The sequence below is a fragment of the Tiliqua scincoides genome, chromosome 4, assembly GCF_035046505.1.
Source record: "Tiliqua scincoides isolate rTilSci1 chromosome 4, rTilSci1.hap2, whole genome shotgun sequence".
Classification (NCBI taxonomy): domain Eukaryota; kingdom Metazoa; phylum Chordata; class Lepidosauria; order Squamata; family Scincidae; genus Tiliqua; species Tiliqua scincoides.
Genome location: NC_089824.1, coordinates 110,840,756 through 110,861,740, shown reverse-complemented (window position 1 = coordinate 110,861,740; position 20,985 = coordinate 110,840,756). Strand labels below are relative to the sequence as shown.

At 44.0% G+C, this 20,985-nt stretch overlaps 1 protein-coding gene across 1 annotated transcript; it reads right to left on the bottom strand.

The window, feature by feature from the left end:
* Positions 1-539: 539 nt before the first annotated feature.
* Positions 540-20,780, bottom strand: ZBTB37 (zinc finger and BTB domain containing 37). The gene is made up of 4 exons (XM_066625984.1): positions 20,724-20,780; positions 12,266-13,216; positions 8,263-8,362; positions 540-1,221 (listed from the first exon to the last, which is right to left on the bottom strand). Exons 2-4 carry the CDS (start codon positions 13,186-13,188, stop codon positions 733-735), a joined length of 1,512 nt encoding a protein of 503 aa, XP_066482081.1. The 5' UTR covers positions 13,189-13,216; positions 20,724-20,780; the 3' UTR covers positions 540-732.
* Between the last annotated feature and the right edge of the window lie 205 nt (positions 20,781-20,985).

Below are 20,985 nucleotides of genomic sequence, written 5' to 3'. Positions count from 1 at the left end.
CAAAACATGGCAGAGCATCACAGCTGCTACCCTCATTTTCAGTAGCTTAGTTCTTTAAATATTGTGTCACTTCTAAAATACTGCTCAGAAGGTTGTCTGCTTCATAACAGACAAGGCGAAAGCACCTCAAATGGGCAAGCAAAAAAAAAAAAAAAAAAGGAAAGAAAGCCCTTAGGTAATGGATTAATTTTAAAGACACATCAAAATAAAAGAGATAAAATACACTCAGACAAGGTAGGTACTGCCAGGACAGCCATTCTTCTTTTAAAAAGAATTACCTGGGAGATGGGAGTCAAAAGAAGAATAACCCCAGTTCTTGTCCCCATGGCTCTGATATATCAACTGTGTTGAGTACAAACACTAAAGATTTGCACTCACCGCAGCCAGACCTCTACAGCCCACAGAACTATGGGGGGACAGAGGAGCTGTTGCCAAGAAATAAGAAGAGCTCTTCTTCCTTGATTTCTACCCAATGTAAATACTTTTTTTTTATATAAAAAAGCTGTCAATCCCTGAATGGTTGGTTGGTTGACCCAGTTTATGTTTTCCCCTCCAAGGAGATGAGAAAAAGAGGGAAGGCTTTTAGCACTTTGTTCCTTTTCTATTTTGGCAATATCTCAGGAGCTTCTTTGCCCAGCGGTGACACTGCATAAATGAGAACACCAGCCCACCATGTCAGTGTGATCTGCTTACAGCTAGAGAGGATCCTCCTCACTTATCTTGTATTTCATCTCAATCTGGCCCAGTGGTGGACACAGATCCCTGTGCCGTCTCCCCTGCCACACCAGCTTCCTCCCGAAGAGGAGATTCCTCCTCGGCTTGCCCTCTTGATGTGACGGTGGTCTCTGGGGAAATGCTGTGTGGCCCCTCCAGAGGCATGCAGCCAGGGTGATTCTTACGAAAGTGCTGGTTGAGGATAGCCTGGAAAGGGAAGCTCTTCCCACAGACATGGCAGTGAAAGGGTTTGTTGCCTGTGTGTTTGCGGATGTGGTACTCAAGCTGATCCTTGCGGGTATACTTCTTGCCACACATACGGCAAACAAATGGTGTGATGCCCATGTGGAGTCGCATGTGCCGGTCCAAGCTGCCCTTCTGGTTGAAGGATTTGGCACAGTAGATACAAGTGAGACGAGGGTTGTAACGAAACCACCGCTCGGATACTTCCTGTTCACGGAGATACTCGACATAGCCACTCACTCCAACTATAGCAGACTCTTCCACCTGTGGCAGAAACATAAGACACACAAAAGAAAAGTTAATTAGCTAGGCTGCATGTGGGAACAAGGTCATTTCAATTTTCTGAAGAGACAGTTCTCAGTTTCTTGGGTCCTAAAGATAAAAAAGCCAATATGGTAGAGTGACCAGAGGCTGGAACTAGACTGTGAAGACCCAGATTCAGAAGGCATTTTCAGGTATGATGAAGAAGTACAGAATAGAGAGAACATGCATGGGGCACAGCAAGAACATGTCAGCAAGCCCTATTCCCATGCTGATGCACTCTACCCAATGTGTTACTGAAATCTCATCCCTGTGGAAAGTGTTTGTTTCAGGGTGCAGGTTGAGTTTGTTGGCACTATTGTTCTGCCCCCAGAATGTTATTTCTACACAATGCAGACTGTAATGTGGGAAAAGAACTGGAATCCCACTCTGACCCAAACAAGTTGTGACATAGGCAGTAATATTTGTTTTTCTCCTACAAAACTATATTAAAGGAAGAAATCAGAATCATATACTGAATACTGCATACTGTATACAGTATACTTGTATACTGTATATACAAGACACTCATCACTACACACTGAAAAGCATTTAAGTATTCATGCATCTACTCCATTTACGTACAAAGTAGGAAGTGGAGGGAATCAAATTTTAACACCCAGAGAGGTTTGTAGGCAAGTGTAATCTGTTTCACAAGGTGAGAGAATAAAACTGTGGTGGGGTGGAGAACCATCTTGAGTTCCTTGAAAGGATGGGATTAAAAGGTTAAACAAACAGAGCTAATGCTGACAGACTTCTTGACTTGACATAGATTATTTATTTGAAATATTTATATTGCTCTTCTAAAGATCTCAGCATGGAATATATAATTATATATTCTAATCTATTAGAAATTATATATTCTAATCTCCTGTGGTAGCAATGGCCAGGTTCAGATAGAATCAGATCAGGAAACCATTCTCTGGCACAATCTGAATTATTTATTTTTCACATTTTTATACTGTTCTTCCTCCAAGGAGCTCAGGGTGGTGTGCATAGTTTCTTCCTTCCTTTTGTCCTCTCAACATCCCTGTGAGGTAGGCGAGGCTGAGAGATAGTGACTGGCCCAAGGACACCCAGGGCATGGCTGAGTGGGGATCTGAACATGGATCGTCCAGGTCCAAGTCCAACTTCCAAATCACTACACCATATGGGCTGTTAAAGGGTGCAACTAAATATTGTAAGAAATATACTATCAAAACTGGCATTCATTCTTTCCCTTCTGCAGGTTTGTCAAACCTGTTATCACTAGGTTACCCTGTTATTCCTGTTATCACTAGGTTACAACCTTCCCTGCACCACAGCATTGGAGCTTTCTAAACTAGGCAGGGAAATGTGCAGATTGCCAACATCAGGGCCTGGTTAAACATTTTATTGCATGTTCTGGAAAGGGGACACTGTGATCCAGAGATGGTAATATCAGTGACAGCCTCATGTTACTAATGTACAGGAATATAGATTATATCTTCCTATCACTGGTTCTATTGTAGTAACAACCAATCTCTAATGTGATTCCACCTGTATTAGGCATTTCAAATATTTATTTAAAAACGTACAATTTGCCAGCCTAATTATGCAGGTGCACTTACATAAAAGGAGACCTTTATATAAAATAGTATCAACATCAAAACAAAAGTACCAACATGCTCTGCTCAGTTACACATGTGCTTGTGCACACAAATTTGTATACACACAACAATCAAATACAATTAAAACCACTTAGAGAACCTTTGTGTGAGAAAGGTATATAAATATAAACAAAAAACAATGACATAAACCTAAGATTTCTAAATGCCCTCAGCGGTGGTTCCCAAACTTTTTCAGCTGACCTACTGGTCCACCTGCCACAGCTCCCTATTAGGGAGCTTCGTACAATTCTATACATTGCATAGGACAGCAAATTTTTTGTGAATATTCTGCAGCTCCCCTGTCTGGTTTCTGTGACTCCCAGGGAGCCACAGCCCACAGTTTCAGAACCGGTCTATAGCGATGGCCCTAAATAGGCATCTGTTGGTAATGTGGAATCATCCAAAAAGCCATCTGCCAAGATAAGGGAAACGAGGAATGCAACCACACACATACCTTGCCATTCTATGCACATGTTTAACATGAGCAAGGAAACAAACAACCAACTGGCAACCCTATACCTCCAGATCACAAGTCTGCAAAAAAAGCCTCATATGTGACTGTCACACATGAACATCTACGTATAGTCTTCATGCCTCTTCTACACAGAAATGCTTTATGAGCAAGAAAGCTGTCTGATGGAGCTTGGCATTTGAACCAGTCCTGAGAGGAGATATGATAAAGGATTATAGAATTCTTTGCAGGGAATGAAGAGGGACACATTATCCTCTTTTTGAAGCACTAAACTGAGAATACCTAATGAAGCAGATTGGCAGTAGGCCCAGAATGTAAAGAGGAAAGCATTTCCTTATACCAGTGGTTCTCACACTTTTCGCACTGGGACCCACTTTTTAGAATGAGAATCTGTTAGGACCCACCAGAAGTAATGTCATGATCGGAAGTGACATCAACAAACAGGAAAAGTTTTAACAATCCTAGGCTGCAATTCTACCCACACTTAACCAGGAGTAAGTCCCATTTACTATCATTGTTAAAAGCATATACATAGTAGCTAGTTAAAAGTACAGATGTGTAACACTTCCCCAAAAGCAGTCACATACCATGGGAGCATCAAGTCTAATATACATTAAAAATAAAATATTGAAATGAATGGGAACCCACCTGAAATTGGCTTGCAAGCCACCTAGTGGGTCCCAACCCACAATTTGAAAAACACTGCCTTATACAATACATATTGTATTATGGTTTTTCCCCCCGTACTATGGTTTTTTTCTTATCTTTAAAAAGGTCATTTTTATCAGTTACCAGCTCAATATTTTTTTGAAACTGAATCCTTAAGTTTACTTTCAAAGAATACTGAGGTGGCCCACGGATACAAATGACTTTTTTCGAAGACTAGAAAAATACCATATAAGACAGCTGTTAGTAGACCTACTAGTCAATGTGACAGCCAAAAATGCCCATAAACATTTGGCAGATGCTGAGGAGCAACAACAGCAAATGGTTCCACCATGCCCTGCTTGTGAACTTACCAGGAGCATCTGGTTGGACATTTGGCCTGATTCAGCACAATTTTACATGGCCTGATCCTACATTCTTACAAAAAATGCTACAGAAGTAGTCAAAAGGGTTGGGAGCTTGGAGGCTGCCCTGGAGGGCCATGAATGTTGTATTTCCTGGTCATAGTATGCTGAAATTAGTTTAAACATTAAACATCCTGGGTGCCTTCACTTCTACTTACTCCTTTTAGACAACAGGGTAATTGCTGCCACAATATTATCAAAGCAAAGAAGGCATTGGAATAAACTGTGTTAATTAAACTGTATAAGTTAGCTTTACTTTGTATAATTTATTCTTCTAAAAATTTTAAACTATATCAATTACTATAAACCAGAGGTTCTCAAACTGGGGTGTCATGATGCTCCAGCCTAAGAAGGCCTGCCTGTGACCCCTTAAGGTGCAGGGGGAGAGGGAAGGCAGCTACCTGACCCCCAGGATTGCCCAGCTGCCGGTGACAGGAGGGGTGTTTTTTTAAACTTACCTGCAGCCAGCATCAGACTCCTAGGGGTTCTGAGGACTCTCTGCATGGCACCCCATGCCTCCAGACAGCTAAAAATCCCATTTTTTGTTATTTTGAGATGTTTGGAGGCATGGGAAGCCTGTGTCAGGCTCCCCAAACCCCACAGGAGTCTGGTGCTGGCTGCAGTTGATTACTCAGATGAAATCCCTAACTCCTTGTTTCTTCCTGGTTGGTAGCAAAGTGTTGCCTCATCAGTTACGAACATGTCATAGATCAGGAGAAGAAAGGGGGCATTGTAAACACATCGCTAGATTCTTCAGACATTCTGCCAATGATGGCTGTATAAAGAATTCTACTTGCTTATTTTCAAGAAAAGTTGTCAGGGTGTTTGTGGTATATTTTATTTATTTATTTATAGAATTTTTATCCCGCCTTTCTGTCCCACAAAGGGCACTCAAGGCGGCTCACAAATAAAACCATACTAAAAACATTGATATATAATAAGATATTTAAAAACCATAAAACTAGGATCCCGATTAAAATAAGTTCATAAAAAAAGTCATGCCCACCCCCCCGGGGTCAGCATGAAAAGGCCTCCCTGAATAAAAAGGTCTTGAGACCCCACTAAACGGACTCTAAAGAGGGAGCTGTTCTCAATTGCAGGGAGAGGGAATTCCACAGACAGGGAGCCACCACCGAGAAGGCCCTCTTTCTTGCTGCCATCCCCCTCACCTCTGCTGGTGGTGGCACAGTTAGAAGCCCCCCCCCCCCCCAATAACCTGAGAGGATGACTTGAATTGTATGGAAGGAAGTGGTCCCTCAAATACCCTGGACCTGAGCTGTTTAGGGCTTTAAAACTAGCACTTTGAATTCAGCCCGGAAACAAACTGGCAGTCGGCATAGCCACTGAAGCTACACTGAGTTGAACCAACGAGCCCCAGCAACAACACGGGCAGCCATGTTCTGCACTAACTGCAGTTTCCGGACCGGTCTTCAGAGATAGCCCCATGTAGAGTGCACTGCAGTAATCTAATCTGGATGTCACTAGGAATATTTTGGGAATATTTCATATTATTACACACTGTTTGGCAGTAAGATTGCACAGTGGCATGCTACATCAGGAATGTTGGGGAGTAACAGTGATTTGACCCTACAACAAGGGAAGATGAAACTGGATCTGAGAAACACCAAGGACATCTGGAGAACTGGTAATGGACAATATTCTCATAAGTATGGGTCATTTAAGAACAGAGGAATACTGAGAACAAATTTTAGAACTCATATGCAGAGCGGGCGGAATAATAAACAGAAGAGTTAACTTGCTTTTGAAATGCTGAGCGACCTGGCAGGCAGAAGGCCAGCAGGGACCTTGAAAGCTAGATAATGGAAAAGAAGGAATGTAGCACAGGTGTGAGAAATCCGCTAGGAGAGAAGGAGATGAGGTGACGTGACATAAGTTCTGATAGGATAACAATTTGGGGTGACATGACTCAATCATGAATCACTCCATCAGCAAATTTCTGATTTAGTGATTGGCCCTTGACACCCATGAAGATTTCCTATAACTGTAAGCTAAGAAGTCTATTCTTTGCTACTGAGCCTGGTATTTGCCACACAAAGTGCTGCTGGAATGAGTGTCCATCTGCCAAGGTAAAATATTGGTAGTTAGTTTTAAGCATTCAAAGGCAGTATAGATTAAATTAGCTTTGCTGGTTTCTTTTTCTGAATGTGTACTGATCCCTGAAACCATTTTCCATCTCTCTCTTGCCCTAGGCAGGATGAGTATTGGTTACCTGAGTAAAATGTAATTCAACTTTAATAAACTTCTCTGCTTTGAATGTGTATGTGTGTCCTCACTCTGACAATAGGCTGCTCAAGAGGGAACTCTGATCTACTGAAGTGCAAGCACTGGCGGTGGGTTATTGAGGCTGAGTGTGGGCAGCCTGTCTCACAAGAGTGTAGAAGCCCTTAAGGTAGTGGCATTCAAACTGTGGGTCCTGGCCTCTGCCCCCTTAAGGGGTGGGGGCAGCCGGGAGATGGGGAGAAGGCAGTGGCACGATCTGCAGGATCTGCCACTCAGGGGGGCTGCAGGGGCTTGAGTGCACTTGCAGGGAGCCCTGTGCAACCTTCGGCAACCTTCAGCAGGGCTCCCCAGGTCATGAAAAGTGAAAGCAGAGAAATTGTGCCCCTCTCCGCAAAACTGGAAGCGGAGCACGACCGCTCCACTTTCCCTTCTGATGGGACTGCAGGGACTGGGGTGCACCCTCCAGTCCCTGCAGCAGACGTCCCTGTGTGTGGGGAGCCCTGCGCGAGTGCCTGCAGGGCTCCCCAGGTCAGGGAAAGGGAGAGTGGGGCGATCGCGTTCCGCTTCCGCTCAGCACTGCGCCAGATATTTCATGCGGCCCTCTGGCCAAAAAGTTTGGAGACCCCTGGCCTAGAGTGTCTCTGATGGTGGTTGAATCCTGGTTTGTTTGCCTAAAACAAACAACTGTTAGTCAAAGGTCAAAATCTCAATGATCAAGTAAATCATAATTACAGCCTGAGTCTCATTATTTGGGAAGGTTCCCAGAACTCAATTGAATGGCAAAAATTGCACTATAGCAAATCCATTAAAAAAAACACAGTCCCTTTGCTCAGGTGATTTAAAATCAGCCCTGCTGACCTTTGTGATGTTAAGATAGATTCATTAAGATGACAATCCAACAATCAGTCTCTCTCCAGACCCTTAGAAGGGATTATCTTTCTTTCACTTGACTGATGGATTGTCAGCTGGCTGCTCTCTCTCTAACTATTGTAAAGAACTATTTTCCTTTAATTTAAAGGGCCCTTCTCATCAGGTTGAGATAAAAATCTCTACAACAGTAAGAAAAGCATTTTAAAAGGGTGCATTTTTCCCCTTCTCCAGGGATCAGAACATTCCTTCTCATTTGCAGTGGCCATTCCTGTTGAGTCAAATCTGCATATAAAAAATCCATGTATAATAAGGTTGGACCTGTATATTTAAAAAAATCATGGTTCCATGCGAAATCTGAACTGATACTGCTAATCAATATTTTTGAAATTCTTTTCTTACTGATTCTCATTTCTGTAATTCTCTTTTCTTTCCGATTCTCTTTTCCTTGAATCTTCTCTGATCTTCTCTGGAATCTTCTCTGATTCTCTTTTCTTTCTGTAATTTCTTTGTCCATATTCAAATAACTTCTTAAGGTTAATTTTTTTTCCTAACACTCTGATTTTTTCCCTTCATTGCTGATCTGCTGAGCTTTTAAGCACTCAACTTTTCTTATTTCTCTCTCTACCAATATTATGCCTGCAAGCCTTCAGACAGGACCCTTGGTGTTTTTCCCCCTAGGCAGCCAGTTATAGATAACCATATGAATAACAATAGTAAAGCCCACCTGAGAACTGGGTTGCTTAGGTTCATCCATCCGCCATGGTGACTCACTTTTTGACCTGTACCGCTCATTTACAGCAAGTACACTGCCAGAAGGACTAAACCTGTAAATTGAAATAGAAATTAAAGGGTAGTTGTGCAATACAATAATAATTAGAAAAAGCAAATGAAAAACTGAAATTCCATTCCATCAGTAGTCAACAGCATTGAAAACAGCAGGACAAAAAATTGAGTAAGTAATATTTTTAGGATAAGTTAGTTCTGGGTTGCCCCTGAATGTAAGTTAAGAATGTCTTGCAACTCAGAAATGTTTCTAGAAAGTATGTGAAGAAACACAGCTTCCTGGGACAAGGGAATTGGATAGGATACGAGAATGAGAACTGCCTCAGGCCAGCTTACACAAGCAGAAAGTTTACAGACACTGAATATTTATGGGTAAGAGGCACTTTTTCAAGTGGCTGCTCCTTTTTTTAGCAGGGGGAGAGTAACTGGCCCACCTCCCCCCAGCAGTGTCTGTTCTAGTAGCTGCCTGCTGGTATTCATTTGCATCTTTTTAGATTGTGAGCCCTTTTGGGACAGGGAGCCATTTAGTTATTTGATTTTTCTCTGCAAACTGCTTTGTGAACTTTTAGTTGAAAAGCGATATATAAATACTGTTAATAATAATAATAATAATAATACCTTCTCCTTGCCACAGTTGACTACAGCTCCCCAAGGCAACCCTCCCTGCCTTGCCTTTCAGAGGAAGGGCGCTGGGCCACAATCCTATCCACACTTTCCTGGGAGTAAACCCCATTGACTATAATGTGACTTACTTCTGAGTAGACATGCCTGGGCTGGGCTCTCAGGATCCTCTCCAAGCCCCACTTTCCTGGGAGTAAGCCCCATTGACTATAATGGGACTTACTTCTTAGTAGACAAGCACAGGATTGGGCTTTTGGTCACACTTTTTTTCTAAAATACAGGAGCAGGCAATGGGGAAGAATGTGAGGCAAGTGATTCTGGACCTTTGGAAGGTGCAGACAAGTGAGGGGAGGGACAGTAGGAGAGGTGCTAACCGCCATTATGAGATGAGGGGGGAATGTGCCTGTGGGAGGGGGTGGGGTGGGGGAGAGGAGGAGAGAGAAGTGCCAATTGCCTGCTGGTGTATTTGAGAAAAAAGAGTGCAGCCAAAAGCCTAATCCTAGGCATGTCTACTCAGAAGTAAGTCCCACAGGCACATTCTCCCCCAGTCTTTGGCTGCAATCCTAACCATACTTTCCTGAGAGTAAGCCCCATTGAACAAAATAGGACTTATTTCTGAGTAGACCTGGTTAGGATTGTGCCCTTTGTCATGTAATGATTTAATTGTATTAATTATATTAAGTAAAAAACTGGGAGTGTGCCTTGACAATTTTAGTGCCTTGACAGTGTGCTGTGAGCTGAAAAAGGTTGAAAATGGCTGCTCTATCCAGACCCACCTATCTTTTGAGCACTTAAAAAAAGTTTCACTTCACCAGCCACTCAAGCCTGTTTTTTGCCTTTATACCAGGGGTGCTCAAACTTTTAACTTTAGGGATGCTGGACCTTTAACAAGTGTATAGAAGAGAGAATTTCAGCAGGTGCAGCTTGTCATCTGTGGGATGACAAGTTGCACCTGCTGCAATTCTCTCTTCTATACACTTGTTAAAGGTCCAGCATCCCTAAAGTTGAAAGTTTGAGCACCCCTGCTTTATACTATGATGGAGGGGGTATCTGGTGGAGTTCCCATTCACCTGGCCTTGAGAGGCACATTTGCCTAACCTTGAGTAAATGCAGGTGTGGCTCAGGTTCACTTTCCATTTTCATTGTCTGCTTGCAGGACAAGGACTTCCTTCTCAAGTGTTTGTTTCTTGTGGCCTGCATTCATCAGATTGGGATCATTCTGGTGGCATTGTGTTCCTCTCAGTCTGCCCTTCAAAGTGGACTGAAGCATGTTTGCCTAGTCATGAGTAAATGCACACTTGCTGCTTCGTTTTGGTTTCCATAGGGCTCAGTACATTTTCTTTTACAGTTATCAGTTTCGCAACCCACCAACAATCAGGTCGCGATGCGCTGGTGGGTCCCAACCCACAGTTTGGGAACCACTACTTCTAGCTTATGGAGCTAATACAGAGCTTTATACTGTATGTCATATTGATGCACATTCCTCCATTATAAACAACAACACTTCCATCTTCTAAAGAAGATTGGAACAGAGAAGTCAGCATAACAAAAATGTTACATGTGACATATTAGCCTTAGAGACCACCTCTTCCACAAGGGCAGTCAAGAGCACCCTCTTAGTATCACTGTCTAAGCTCTAAGTGAGAACATTATGCACACAAGAAAGCTCAATTCAGTCATCAAGCTTCCCACGATTAAAGAAGCTACAGTACTGTAATGTCTGAACAGAAAAACCATGCCTTGAAATGGGTTGTGCTAATTATGGCCATTGCTCTGCCTCCAGAGGCCACTTGACAGAGATGGTGACACCAAGCATATGAAAACTGAAAACAGAAAAGCCGTTCCAAACCATGATTATCTGATTGTCTGGAAGGTCAGACCATGGTTTGACTGTCTAAACTGTCATTAGGTGTTATTCATGAACTGAACCAAACAAATGCTTTCAATGACTGTGTCGTAGTATAGGATTTAGGGTTAGCCTTGCAAATAAGTAATCTGAAGTGGTTGTGTTTAGGGGTGGTTCCCCAGTCCACCTGTCTGCCACCCTCTTAAGCCTGCAGTTCAGTTGGATGCATTTTTCTTTCTGGGAACATGCTGGAATAGGATCAAAGCAGTGGCAGTCCTTTTCTCCCCCCAGTGCTGTTGGAGGAAGGAAAAAAAGTGCTGTAATGGCTCCCAATTGCCTCCCCCCACTTACTTGATGCTTACAAACCACCAAGTAGACAGGGACAGGCAACTTGGAGCCCATCCTCTTTCTTTCTTCTCTTTCTAACATCCCTAGTAACCTGTTCCTTTCAAAGAGAAGTGACACAGAGCAGGGAGTCCACATGCTGCATTCTTCATAAGGGAAGGTGGGTGAGGCGCGCCTACTCATTTATAATAATAAATAATAATAATACTACTACAGGTATTTCTATACCGCCTTTCTTGGTCCTCAGATTTCTCCTTAGACTTTATTCAAGGCGGTTTACATAGGCAGGCAATTTAAATCCCCGTAGGGATTTTTTACAATTTGAAAGAAGGTTTCTATCTTTCAAGAAACCACAACATTCAGATGTTTCTTTCTTGATCTGGTCGCACATTCTGGCCTCCATCCTCCCACGCTCAGCCTCATCTCTGCGGGACGGGCACATGAGCTTATGTGCAGTGGTGACACTTGGAGTGGCACTAAGGCAGTCAGGCACTAAGGTCATGCTCTGACAGAATCCGCTTTCCTGAGAAATGCTTCTAGCCTCACCTTGCACATCTTTCAGACACTGTGCAACTTAAAAAATCAGGATGATGTTTCCTGAGCTTTCAAGCATGTGCTATGTTTTTAACCTGTTCAAATTTATTTCATATATATAATGTTTAAGAATTATCACCATACAAACTTTCTGAGAAAAAAATTTGTGCTCTATCCCAGAAATGTTAGGAACTTCCGCTTCCATGAATTGCTCATGTTCACTGTTCCAGAAGAAGACAAGCTTTTCACAGCATTTAATTTTTTCAGAAACAATACTACACTTCAAGAAGGAACTGGACAGATGCCTGCCAGTAATAAAGTCCCAATAAAGTTCTGTGAACTTGGTTCTATTTGGGGTACAAAATCTTATCACCACAATCTGCCCAGCTCACCTTACTTGCACCTTCACTATAATTAATTCTTTCCAGTCCCCAACTATCAGTTGTTTTATTGAAACCATCTTCTCCCTTCACCTTTCTCTTTTCTGACCTCCTGAAGACTGTAGGTTTTTGGGAAGAGCCATGTAACAAATTCTGTATAGTGCCCACCACACAACTGAAAGCAAATAAGCAGAAAACAGCAATAATAGTGGTCTCACCTGTCAATCTCAGTGCTGGTTGGTCTGGCCACTTTTGCTCCTGATGAACCTAGGGTGTAACCTTCCTGTCCCATTGATCCATGGCCTGTGGTATCGATTACCATGGCAGTGACCTCCTCAGCACTGCTCCCATCTTCTCCAGATGGCTGATTTTCCGTTCCCAGCCACTCCTCCAGGTTCTCGGTTTTGATTCGGACTGCTCCAAGGACTTTGACGTCATCATCACCCTGCCCACCATGGTCTGCCACTCCTGTCTCCACGTACCACTGACCTGCCCTATTGATTCTTAGAATGGGCTCTCTGCTCTCCACATCTGAGCTCTGTTCAATTATCTGAGGGCTCGTAGACTCCTCAGGTGGACTAAGTTCCCGAATGTCCAGCACTGTGCTGACCTGGCCCATGCGACTTCCTTTTGGAGTACTGTGGTGTGGACTCAGAGAGTGATTCAGAGATGGGGAAGCTCGGTGGGATTCTGGAGGCCTTTCTTGATGTTTTGCTCTTGTTTGGCTCAGTTCTGCTTCAACCTCAGCCACATTAATTTTAAAATGAATGCCCTCTAAGATCTGTGTACACTTGTCTATAATGTGCTGCATCTGCAGGAAACTGGCTGCAGTCAGGTAGCTTATGATATCAGCCAGCTGGAGGCATATTCGCCCAGTGTAGCAAAAAGAGAGGAGCTGTTCAAACACAGTAGGGTTCTTGATGACAGAAATGGATACTGTGCTCATCTCGTTGAGAGACATGTGGTCCCGGAAGTAAGGCGAGCTAGCGGCCAGCACCACCTTGTGCGCCCTGAAGGCCTGGCCCTGCACGTTGACCACAATGTCACATAGCCGGCCCTGCATACGCAGCTGGTTGAGGTGGCTCAGGACAGAATTGCTGAAGTCTGGAATCTCTAACTGAATGTTCCCACTTTTCTCCATGACGACCCCAGTTGCAGGCTGAGAAACCCTAACAGAGAAAAATGCACCGCAGGTAGCATTAAAAATAATTTTTTTTATGCTTGCTTCTCACACTACATGAGAAAAACAGTGGGGTCTGTCAGTTCTCATGACAAATGTGTACACATTTTCAGATATGATGATGACTAGAAGATGGTACCTTAATACACATGAGAAGTGACCTTTGTAGAATTTGGTGCTCAAAATAAGTTGCACAATACAACTACAGATATATAGCAAAAATCCAGTTGTAAAGCACTTAAAGAAGGATATCTCTATCATACCTAACTAAAACCCAAAAAAGTCAGTAAACTAGAATTTTGACCACTCCCATATTTTATTCTGGCCCTTTACACAGGTATTTTCAAGTTCACTTGATAAGTTTATTCCTTATTCTGTTGTAATGACTGCTGCAATTTTATTTCATTTTTGTACTGATAATGTTTTTATCTAAATTCTTTGAGACTCCCCAAGTTCCACGAAAGGAGAGAGGTAGGGCTGAAATGGTTTATTATTATTATTTCCATTTTTGAGAATTCTTGATAAGAACAACATCGCTATCAAACAGGATATAACTTTAACTCTGATCCTCTGTTCTCCTTCCCTTGCATCTGTTTACTAAAAAAAATCACCATCAAGTACAAATATTGCAGGCATTCTGGTCTGGTCTACCGGAACCACCTCCCACCAATGACTTGTTGAGAAAATGGTAGTTGCCCAACATCTTGCAAAACTGACACAATGAGGCATGCTCAGAACTCATTTCTAGTAGATTACATGCACCAAAACATTAGAATTGGTGAGAAAAAGGGCTCTAAAAAGTGAGATGTTAAGGTTGCAGTATGTGGCTTGCAATCTCTGACTATTGTATGAAACAGTCTAACAAAACAGGAGCTGTTGAAAAAATGTCAACCACAGTATACTAGTCCAGTGGTTCCCAGACTGGTAAGCTGCGACCCACCAGGGGAACTGGAAATGGGCCATTCCCCCATAAGGAATGGGTTCCCTCCCCGATGGAGGGTCTCAGAGGCAGCTGCAAGCCTCCAGGACCCTCCAGGAGACTGCAGGATGCCCCCAGGTACATGGGGATGTCCCTGTGCCCTGCGGTGCCGCAAGTGCTGTAGTGCTGTCTGGGCCACAAACCCCCCCCCTCCGCTCCCACCCTGCTTCTGCAACAACTCACAACAGCCTCAATTCCTTTGGAGGAGCTTGGGAACCACTGTACTAATCACACAGTAGGCAATTAAAAGGATAAAACAAGCTAAGAAAGATTTTCAGCCTAATTCTCCAGTAGTTAGTGAGCAAGGAGACACGTATTTATTCCTGCAGATTTCAGTCAGCTCCAAAAGCTTTGTAACTTTTTAGACCAGGGATGCCCAAACCCCGGCCCGGGGGCCATTTGCGGCCCTTGGGGACCCCCAATCCGATCCACAGGGAGCCCCCATTCTCCAATGAGCCTCTGGCCCTCCGGAGATTACCTGGAGCCCATGCTGGCTCGATGCAACTGTTCTTATGTGAGGGCAACTGTTCGACCTCTCACATGAGCTGCGGGCCAAGGGCTCCTTCCACTGCTTGCTGTTTCATGTCTGTAATGCAGCAACGGCAGCAAAGGAAAGGCTGGCCCTGCTTTGTGCAAGGCCTATATAACCCTTGAGCTATCGAAAGACCTTCATTCATTCATTCAAGTTTCATCTCTAATATATTCATTTATGTTAATTTATGGAAATTTATTCAAATTAAAAATTTAAATTGATTTTTTTTTCTCAGCCCCCAACACAGTGTCAGAGAGATGATGTGGCCCTCCTGCCAATAAGTTTGGACACCTCTGTTTTAGAACAATTTACATAAGGGTTCATTGAGGAGAACATAAATTTAAGTATGCTAGATATTGTATTTGACTTCTGCCATTCTTTCAGCTGACAAGCAGAACTCTGAAGAAGCTGGGAGAACTAGATAAGTTTTGGTGCTGCAGTGGATAAAGCGCTGTTGATAAAGCTAGTTCCTCAGGTCCAACCTATGAAGTGCCACTGGATACCTGACCAGGAACTCAAGATACTTGAGATGAGACATGACAGCAGGGTATGCTGCTCAATGCTGGTGTTCCTGGAGGACTGCAAAACACTAAGTTTCTTCAGGCTTCTGACCACTTTCTGACCAGGCTTCAGGTTCCGCCTCCCTACTTTCAGAGTCAGTCATGTATGGCTCTGGTGAGGAGGAGAGGCCGCTTTACATCAGTGGCCAGGCACCAGAAGAAACTTAGAGCCCAGTCCTGAGCTAGATGCATCGGCTTACAGCTGGCACACATTGTTACAAACGAGCCGTAAGGTATGTTTGTGAGGCCTAACGCCGGGCTAGTACCCGGCCTCCACCAATTGGCAGTCACATGGACCACTGAGCCACGGTAAGGAAAGTGGGGTTGTGGGGGGAGGTGGAGGCATTCCAGGGAGGGGGAGGGGGAGGAGGCGGAGGCGGTGTGAGGGGGAGGCTGGAGGTGGGGAAAGGGCAGGCAGGAGGTGTGACGGGAAGAGAGGGAAGCGGGTCTGGTGGAGCTCTGCTCCACCAGATCCTGTCTGTTTGTGTGGGGCTCGACACCCTACACGAATGCCTTTACCTCACCTCATTGAGTAGCCCTATTGCAGGGCTACTTGCCTTACCTCGGAGAAGGGGACAAAAGTCCCCTTCTCTGAAAGAGAGCTCCCAAATTAGTCTGACGCTGAATGCATGTATCTGTTTTGTCAACTTTATCATGGTCACAGGTAGCATAAGAAAGCCATTATGAAAGTATGATTACGACTACACTTCTTGAAAAACCACATTGGTTTAGGCTGCAATCCTATGCATTTACCTAGGAGTACACCCCATTTAACACAGTGGGTAAACCAGTATAGGATTGTGAGTGCTTTCTGATGTTACTGATCTGAAATCATACCCCTTGAAACAACTGGGTTCTTCTATCATTGCCTGACTGAATGGATCTACTGCCAGCAATGCTAATTTTGAAAATAGATTCTTTCTGCAATAATACTCCAGAAGGTAGCAGGAGTAGATTTAGGGCCCATTTTAGAGTGCTGCAATGATTTATGGATTTGGCAGTGGCTTGGGCTGACAAAGCACTGTGGGTAGAATAAGCACTAGAGGCGAATAGGCAGCAAACACCAGGGTCTCAGGTAAGAACCCCATTACTCATCTGCCACTTCAACTTGGTGCAGTGTTTGTTCCTGCTTTCTGTTAGCAACACACCAACAGTACAGTCAGTAGGTTTGAAAACATTGAAGAGAAGGTCCCACCTTTAATTCCCAAGCTTTTTGTTTCTTAATTGTATTCATCGTTGTTTTTCCTTCTTCTCTACAGCAAGCATAGGCAAAGGCAGTTGGGGTTCTGGTACCTTCAGTCATTGGATAAAAGAGGGAATCTGACAGGTCCAACTTGTCATAAAAGGGCAAGAAAAGCAGTTTGCTAAAATTCCTTCTTCTACTCAACTACTGAAGGCAAGAAAGCCCTGTCCTTCTTCATATTTTCCCTTTTCCATTATCTGTCATTCTCCTCCTTCTGGGGAAATTTTTTTTTTAAGGTGGTACTACCACCCACCTCAGATTGTCCTAGCTGAAGATCACTTATCTGGATGATGCAGGATACACAATAAATGATTATCCCACAGACGAAGTTGCCTTACAGCAGGGGTCAGAAAACGTCTTCCCCATTGGGGCCAGATATAGGGTTCATCAACTGTAAGAACACATGGTACACATGCTCAGACATCCTGATTCAGCCAAAGAGCTAAGAAAAAAAAGAGATGGACATGGTTCAGAGAGATGCACACCCAGACAGAGAATGTCACACAAAGTAAGCTTCCGATCTTGATCTGCTTACACTGTAAGCCTTACCAAAATAAAATTACAAAACTGAATTCTTTTTAAGGACCATAGTGGACTGAGTCTTTCTGGGTCTGTATGGGTCTTTATCTTTATGGGTCAGATTATTTTGAGTGGGTGGCAGCCCACAGGTGGCCTTACAGCAACAGGCAGTGGTTATGATGGTTCAGGTTCTGTATTTTCACAGTCACTTTTGTGATATTTGAGTATGAGATTTTATACACATTCAGAAATTAAAGTGCTTGCAAATACTTCAATGCTGCATTTTTATAACAAAAGCAGCACCCTTTTGCTGTATTTTTCTTTAATTCAGTACTCCTACCTATAGATGGAAAGTATTTTCAGGGTCATTGGACACACCTTGTATGACAAAGACAAATTTTTCTAGAGGATCCCTTATTGGATAACGTTAAAGTGGTCCCACACCATCCATGGATGGCAAGGGACAGTCACTAGCACTCCCAGAAGCCACTTCCAGGTCACATCAGACCCTTTTAAAAAAGCGTTCCCTTTAAAAACATTTATAAAAATAAAAAAGTTTAAAAATATTCCTTAGCATCACAAACCATGCTGGCTGCAGGGTCATCTCTGGCACTCCTGGAAGCCACTTCTGGGTCATGCCAAGGCCCATGACTCTCTTCCTTGGTCATAGCTCACCCCAGAATGCTTTGCAGAAGCATTTTTCAAACACTTCCATTATTCATTCTGAGGTGCAGTAGCGCCAAGGAAGGGGTCACAGGTCTCTGTGTGATCCAGATTTGGCTTCTGGAAACGCCAGAGGCTGCCCTGCAGCAGGCATGGTTTGCAGCATTAAGGCAAATAATAAAAAAAAGAAACATTTTAAAAGCTTTTAAAAACATTTTTAACATGGATCCTAGGCTGCAGATTTTAGTATCTGCAGCAGGTCCAGGAATAGACCCCATGAGGATACCAAGGGACTACTGTATTCCAAATTGGAACAGTTATTTGCTGGGCAACATTATCCTCCATGCTCCTTGCAAGGGGGCATATAGTAGATGTAGCTATCTGCAGTGTAGCTTTAAAGAAAGAGAAACAGAGGGGACAAGGGATGTAATGGAAACAGGAACAAGATATCTAACATCATCAGTGGATTGGAAAAAAATATAGTTGCATCAAGGCAAAATACATCTTTTAATTGTATTCAGGAGCTGGTGGATACAGTGGCAACATAGGCAGAAATTTTTATTAACAGTATGAAGCTCAGAACAGAAATGTGGGAACAAATTTGCAAGCTCAGGGGTTACTACCGACATCTTTTACATCCATAATTCTTAATGTAGGCTGAAATGAGCAATCCACAGAAATATGCACTGAAAGATGGGGAAAAAATAATTTTCTCCAACCACCCAGACTCTACAAGCAGGAAAGAAAATTCACAGTGAGTAATGTTAAGCACATGCACCTGGGAACTGCAGAGAAAAGCATCTTTCCTTACTGCTTTGCTTCTACCACCAACCCAGGAATTTTTAAACTACCTATAAAGGCTAGGCATAATCTTTGTCACAGAAACTTTTAAGGAACGCATGGTGATCCATCTCATGTGATTGTTATAACAACTGAGAAAATAGAAGATATAAAGCACTTTATTTATTTGAATTTTCAATCGCATCCAATTGCAGAAGACCTGAGCTGGTTACAATAAGTTTTATGTTTATACAACAGAATCCAACATTAAAAAAAAATGAACAGAAAAATACAACCCTCCTCATTTCAACTTCTTTTCTCACCCATTCAGGCTCCCCCCTCCCCAGTTCTAACCTAAATAGAACATTATCAGACCCCATAACAAGAGCCCTACTGGATCCTGAGCATTCTGTTTCCAACTATAGCAGCAGGCATGACTGCAACAGCCTTTCCTCACTGTTTTCCCCCAGTAAGTGGTGTTCAGTGGCATAATGCTTCTCTTTTGCTAGCTAATAGCTCTATTTTCCATGAATGTGTCTAATAATTTAAAGCAGTGGTTCTCAACCTTTAGGAGCCTACAGACCACTGAGGCAAACATCAGAATTGTTGTAGACCACATGAAACCCCCTCCATCCCAACCACACAAAAAAATACAATTCAATTTGGTAGCTCATGGGAGAGTGTTCAGCAAGGTACTGGAGATGCCAGCTGTGGGGTGGGGGTCCATTCTCCACTCTCTCCAATGGTCCATGGGGAAGCATCTCGCTGAGTGACTGCCCCTCCGCAGACTGCCAGAAAGGGCAGAGAATGGACCCTCTCACAGCTGGCACTTCAGCAAGCACTGGACCACCAGAGAGGGCAAAGAACAAACTACAGCCACAGCCGACACTTCAGTGGTCTCTGAAGGAGTGATCACATGGTGAGACACTGGAAGTGATTAAAAGTGATCATCTTGTTTCCCTGAGACCTTGGGGACCACTTCTCAGGGTCTCACGGACCAGCTGTGGTCCTTGGACCACAGGCCGGGAATCACTAACTTAAAGCCACCTAAACCAGCCACACACACCACCACATTCTGTGACAGTGAATTCCATAAATAAATTATGCATTGCATAACAAAGTATTTTATTTGCTCTTCTTTGAACCTACACTAATCAATTAATCTGGACCTCCAGTTTCTGGTAGTGTAACTGAACAAGAGCTCTCTCTGCCCATTTTCTCCACACCATGCATCATTTTATAAACCTCCACTATTTTATAAACCTCCACTGACAGTCAAGATCATTACAGCCCCAACACAAAGAAGACTGTAATCCCATGTGAACTTGGGCAGCAAGTGCCACTGGGCTTCTAAGTAAAAAGAAGACTACCCTCATCTAACCCTTTTCATTTCACCTGAATGTCTCAAATATCTCATGCTCCCACCCCCAAGAGTATGATCACTTTGTACTTTAAAAAGCATGATACAAAGACAATTGTGAATTGAAGCAAAATTACTGAGAGGCTCAGGGAAAGCAAACATGTTGTTTACAAGGGGACTATTCCTGAAGGAATAAAGGAAAATGAACAACCTTCAGTTAGTTGGGGAAGGCATCCTTGGAGAAGGGAAAGACAACCTCTCACACTGACATATCCTGGGGGTCTGAGGCTGCAATCCTATGCACACCTTCCTAAGAGTAAGCTCTATTGACTCTAATGGGACTTACTTCTGAGTAGACAGGCATAGGATGGGGCTCTGAGGCAACAATCCTATCCACACTTTCCTGGGAGTGAGCCCCACTGCCTCTACTGGGACTGACTTCTGAGCAGACAGGCAGAGGAGTGGCTCAGAGAATGCAGTCCTCTCCATACTTTCCCGGGAGTAAGCCCCATTGCCTCCAATGGGACTTACTTCTGAGTAGACAGGCAGAGGAGGGGCTCTGAGGCTGCAGCCCTCTCCACACTTTCCTGGGAGTAAGCCCCACTGACTCCAATGGGACTGACTTCTGAGTAGACAGGCAGGGGAGGGGCTCTCAGTTGCTAAGAGACAGGGCGGAGGGAGGGAAACGAGGCTAGAAACTGGGGGGCCAACTGACTCCCCCCCTCAGGGGCACTCTGGGCCCCCACAGAGCAGCTTTCCTCGGGCTCGCCTGCGAGAAGGACGGGGGAAGCCCCGAGCGCTGGCGGCTCCCTACACCGCCTTCCCTTTCCCGAGGGGACCGAAACACACCGTCTACATACCTCCAGGGGGGGGTGGGACGAGCCCGAACACCCTTCCGGAAGCAAAACCCCCCTGAACGAGCCACACCCCGGAAGAATTCCCCCTTCATCGCTTTCTCTCCCCCCACCCACCCGACGACTGCGAAACGATTCTCGCGTCAGGTGGCCACACCTACAGGCATGAGCCCGCCTAGGGGGAGGAGGGTGGAGCCTGTGTTCCGAAACCGCCCATGCGCGTGGAGAAGACCCTGTGCTGGGGGGCCACGAGGGGCGGAAAGGGGCG

Excerpts from the sequence above, each read along its gene's own strand:
- ZBTB37 (XM_066625984.1), bottom strand. The coding sequence starts at position 13,188 with ATGGAGAAAAGTGGGAACATTCAGTTAGAGATTCCAGACTTCAGCAAT. Across the intron at positions 8,363-12,265 it reads ACCAGCACTGAGATTGACAG|GTTTAGTCCTTCTGGCAGTG; the intron begins GTGAGACCACTA and ends TTCAATTTACAG. Across the intron at positions 1,222-8,262 it reads CTAAGCAACCCAGTTCTCAG|GTGGAAGAGTCTGCTATAGT; the intron begins GTGGGCTTTACT and ends TTTCTGCCACAG.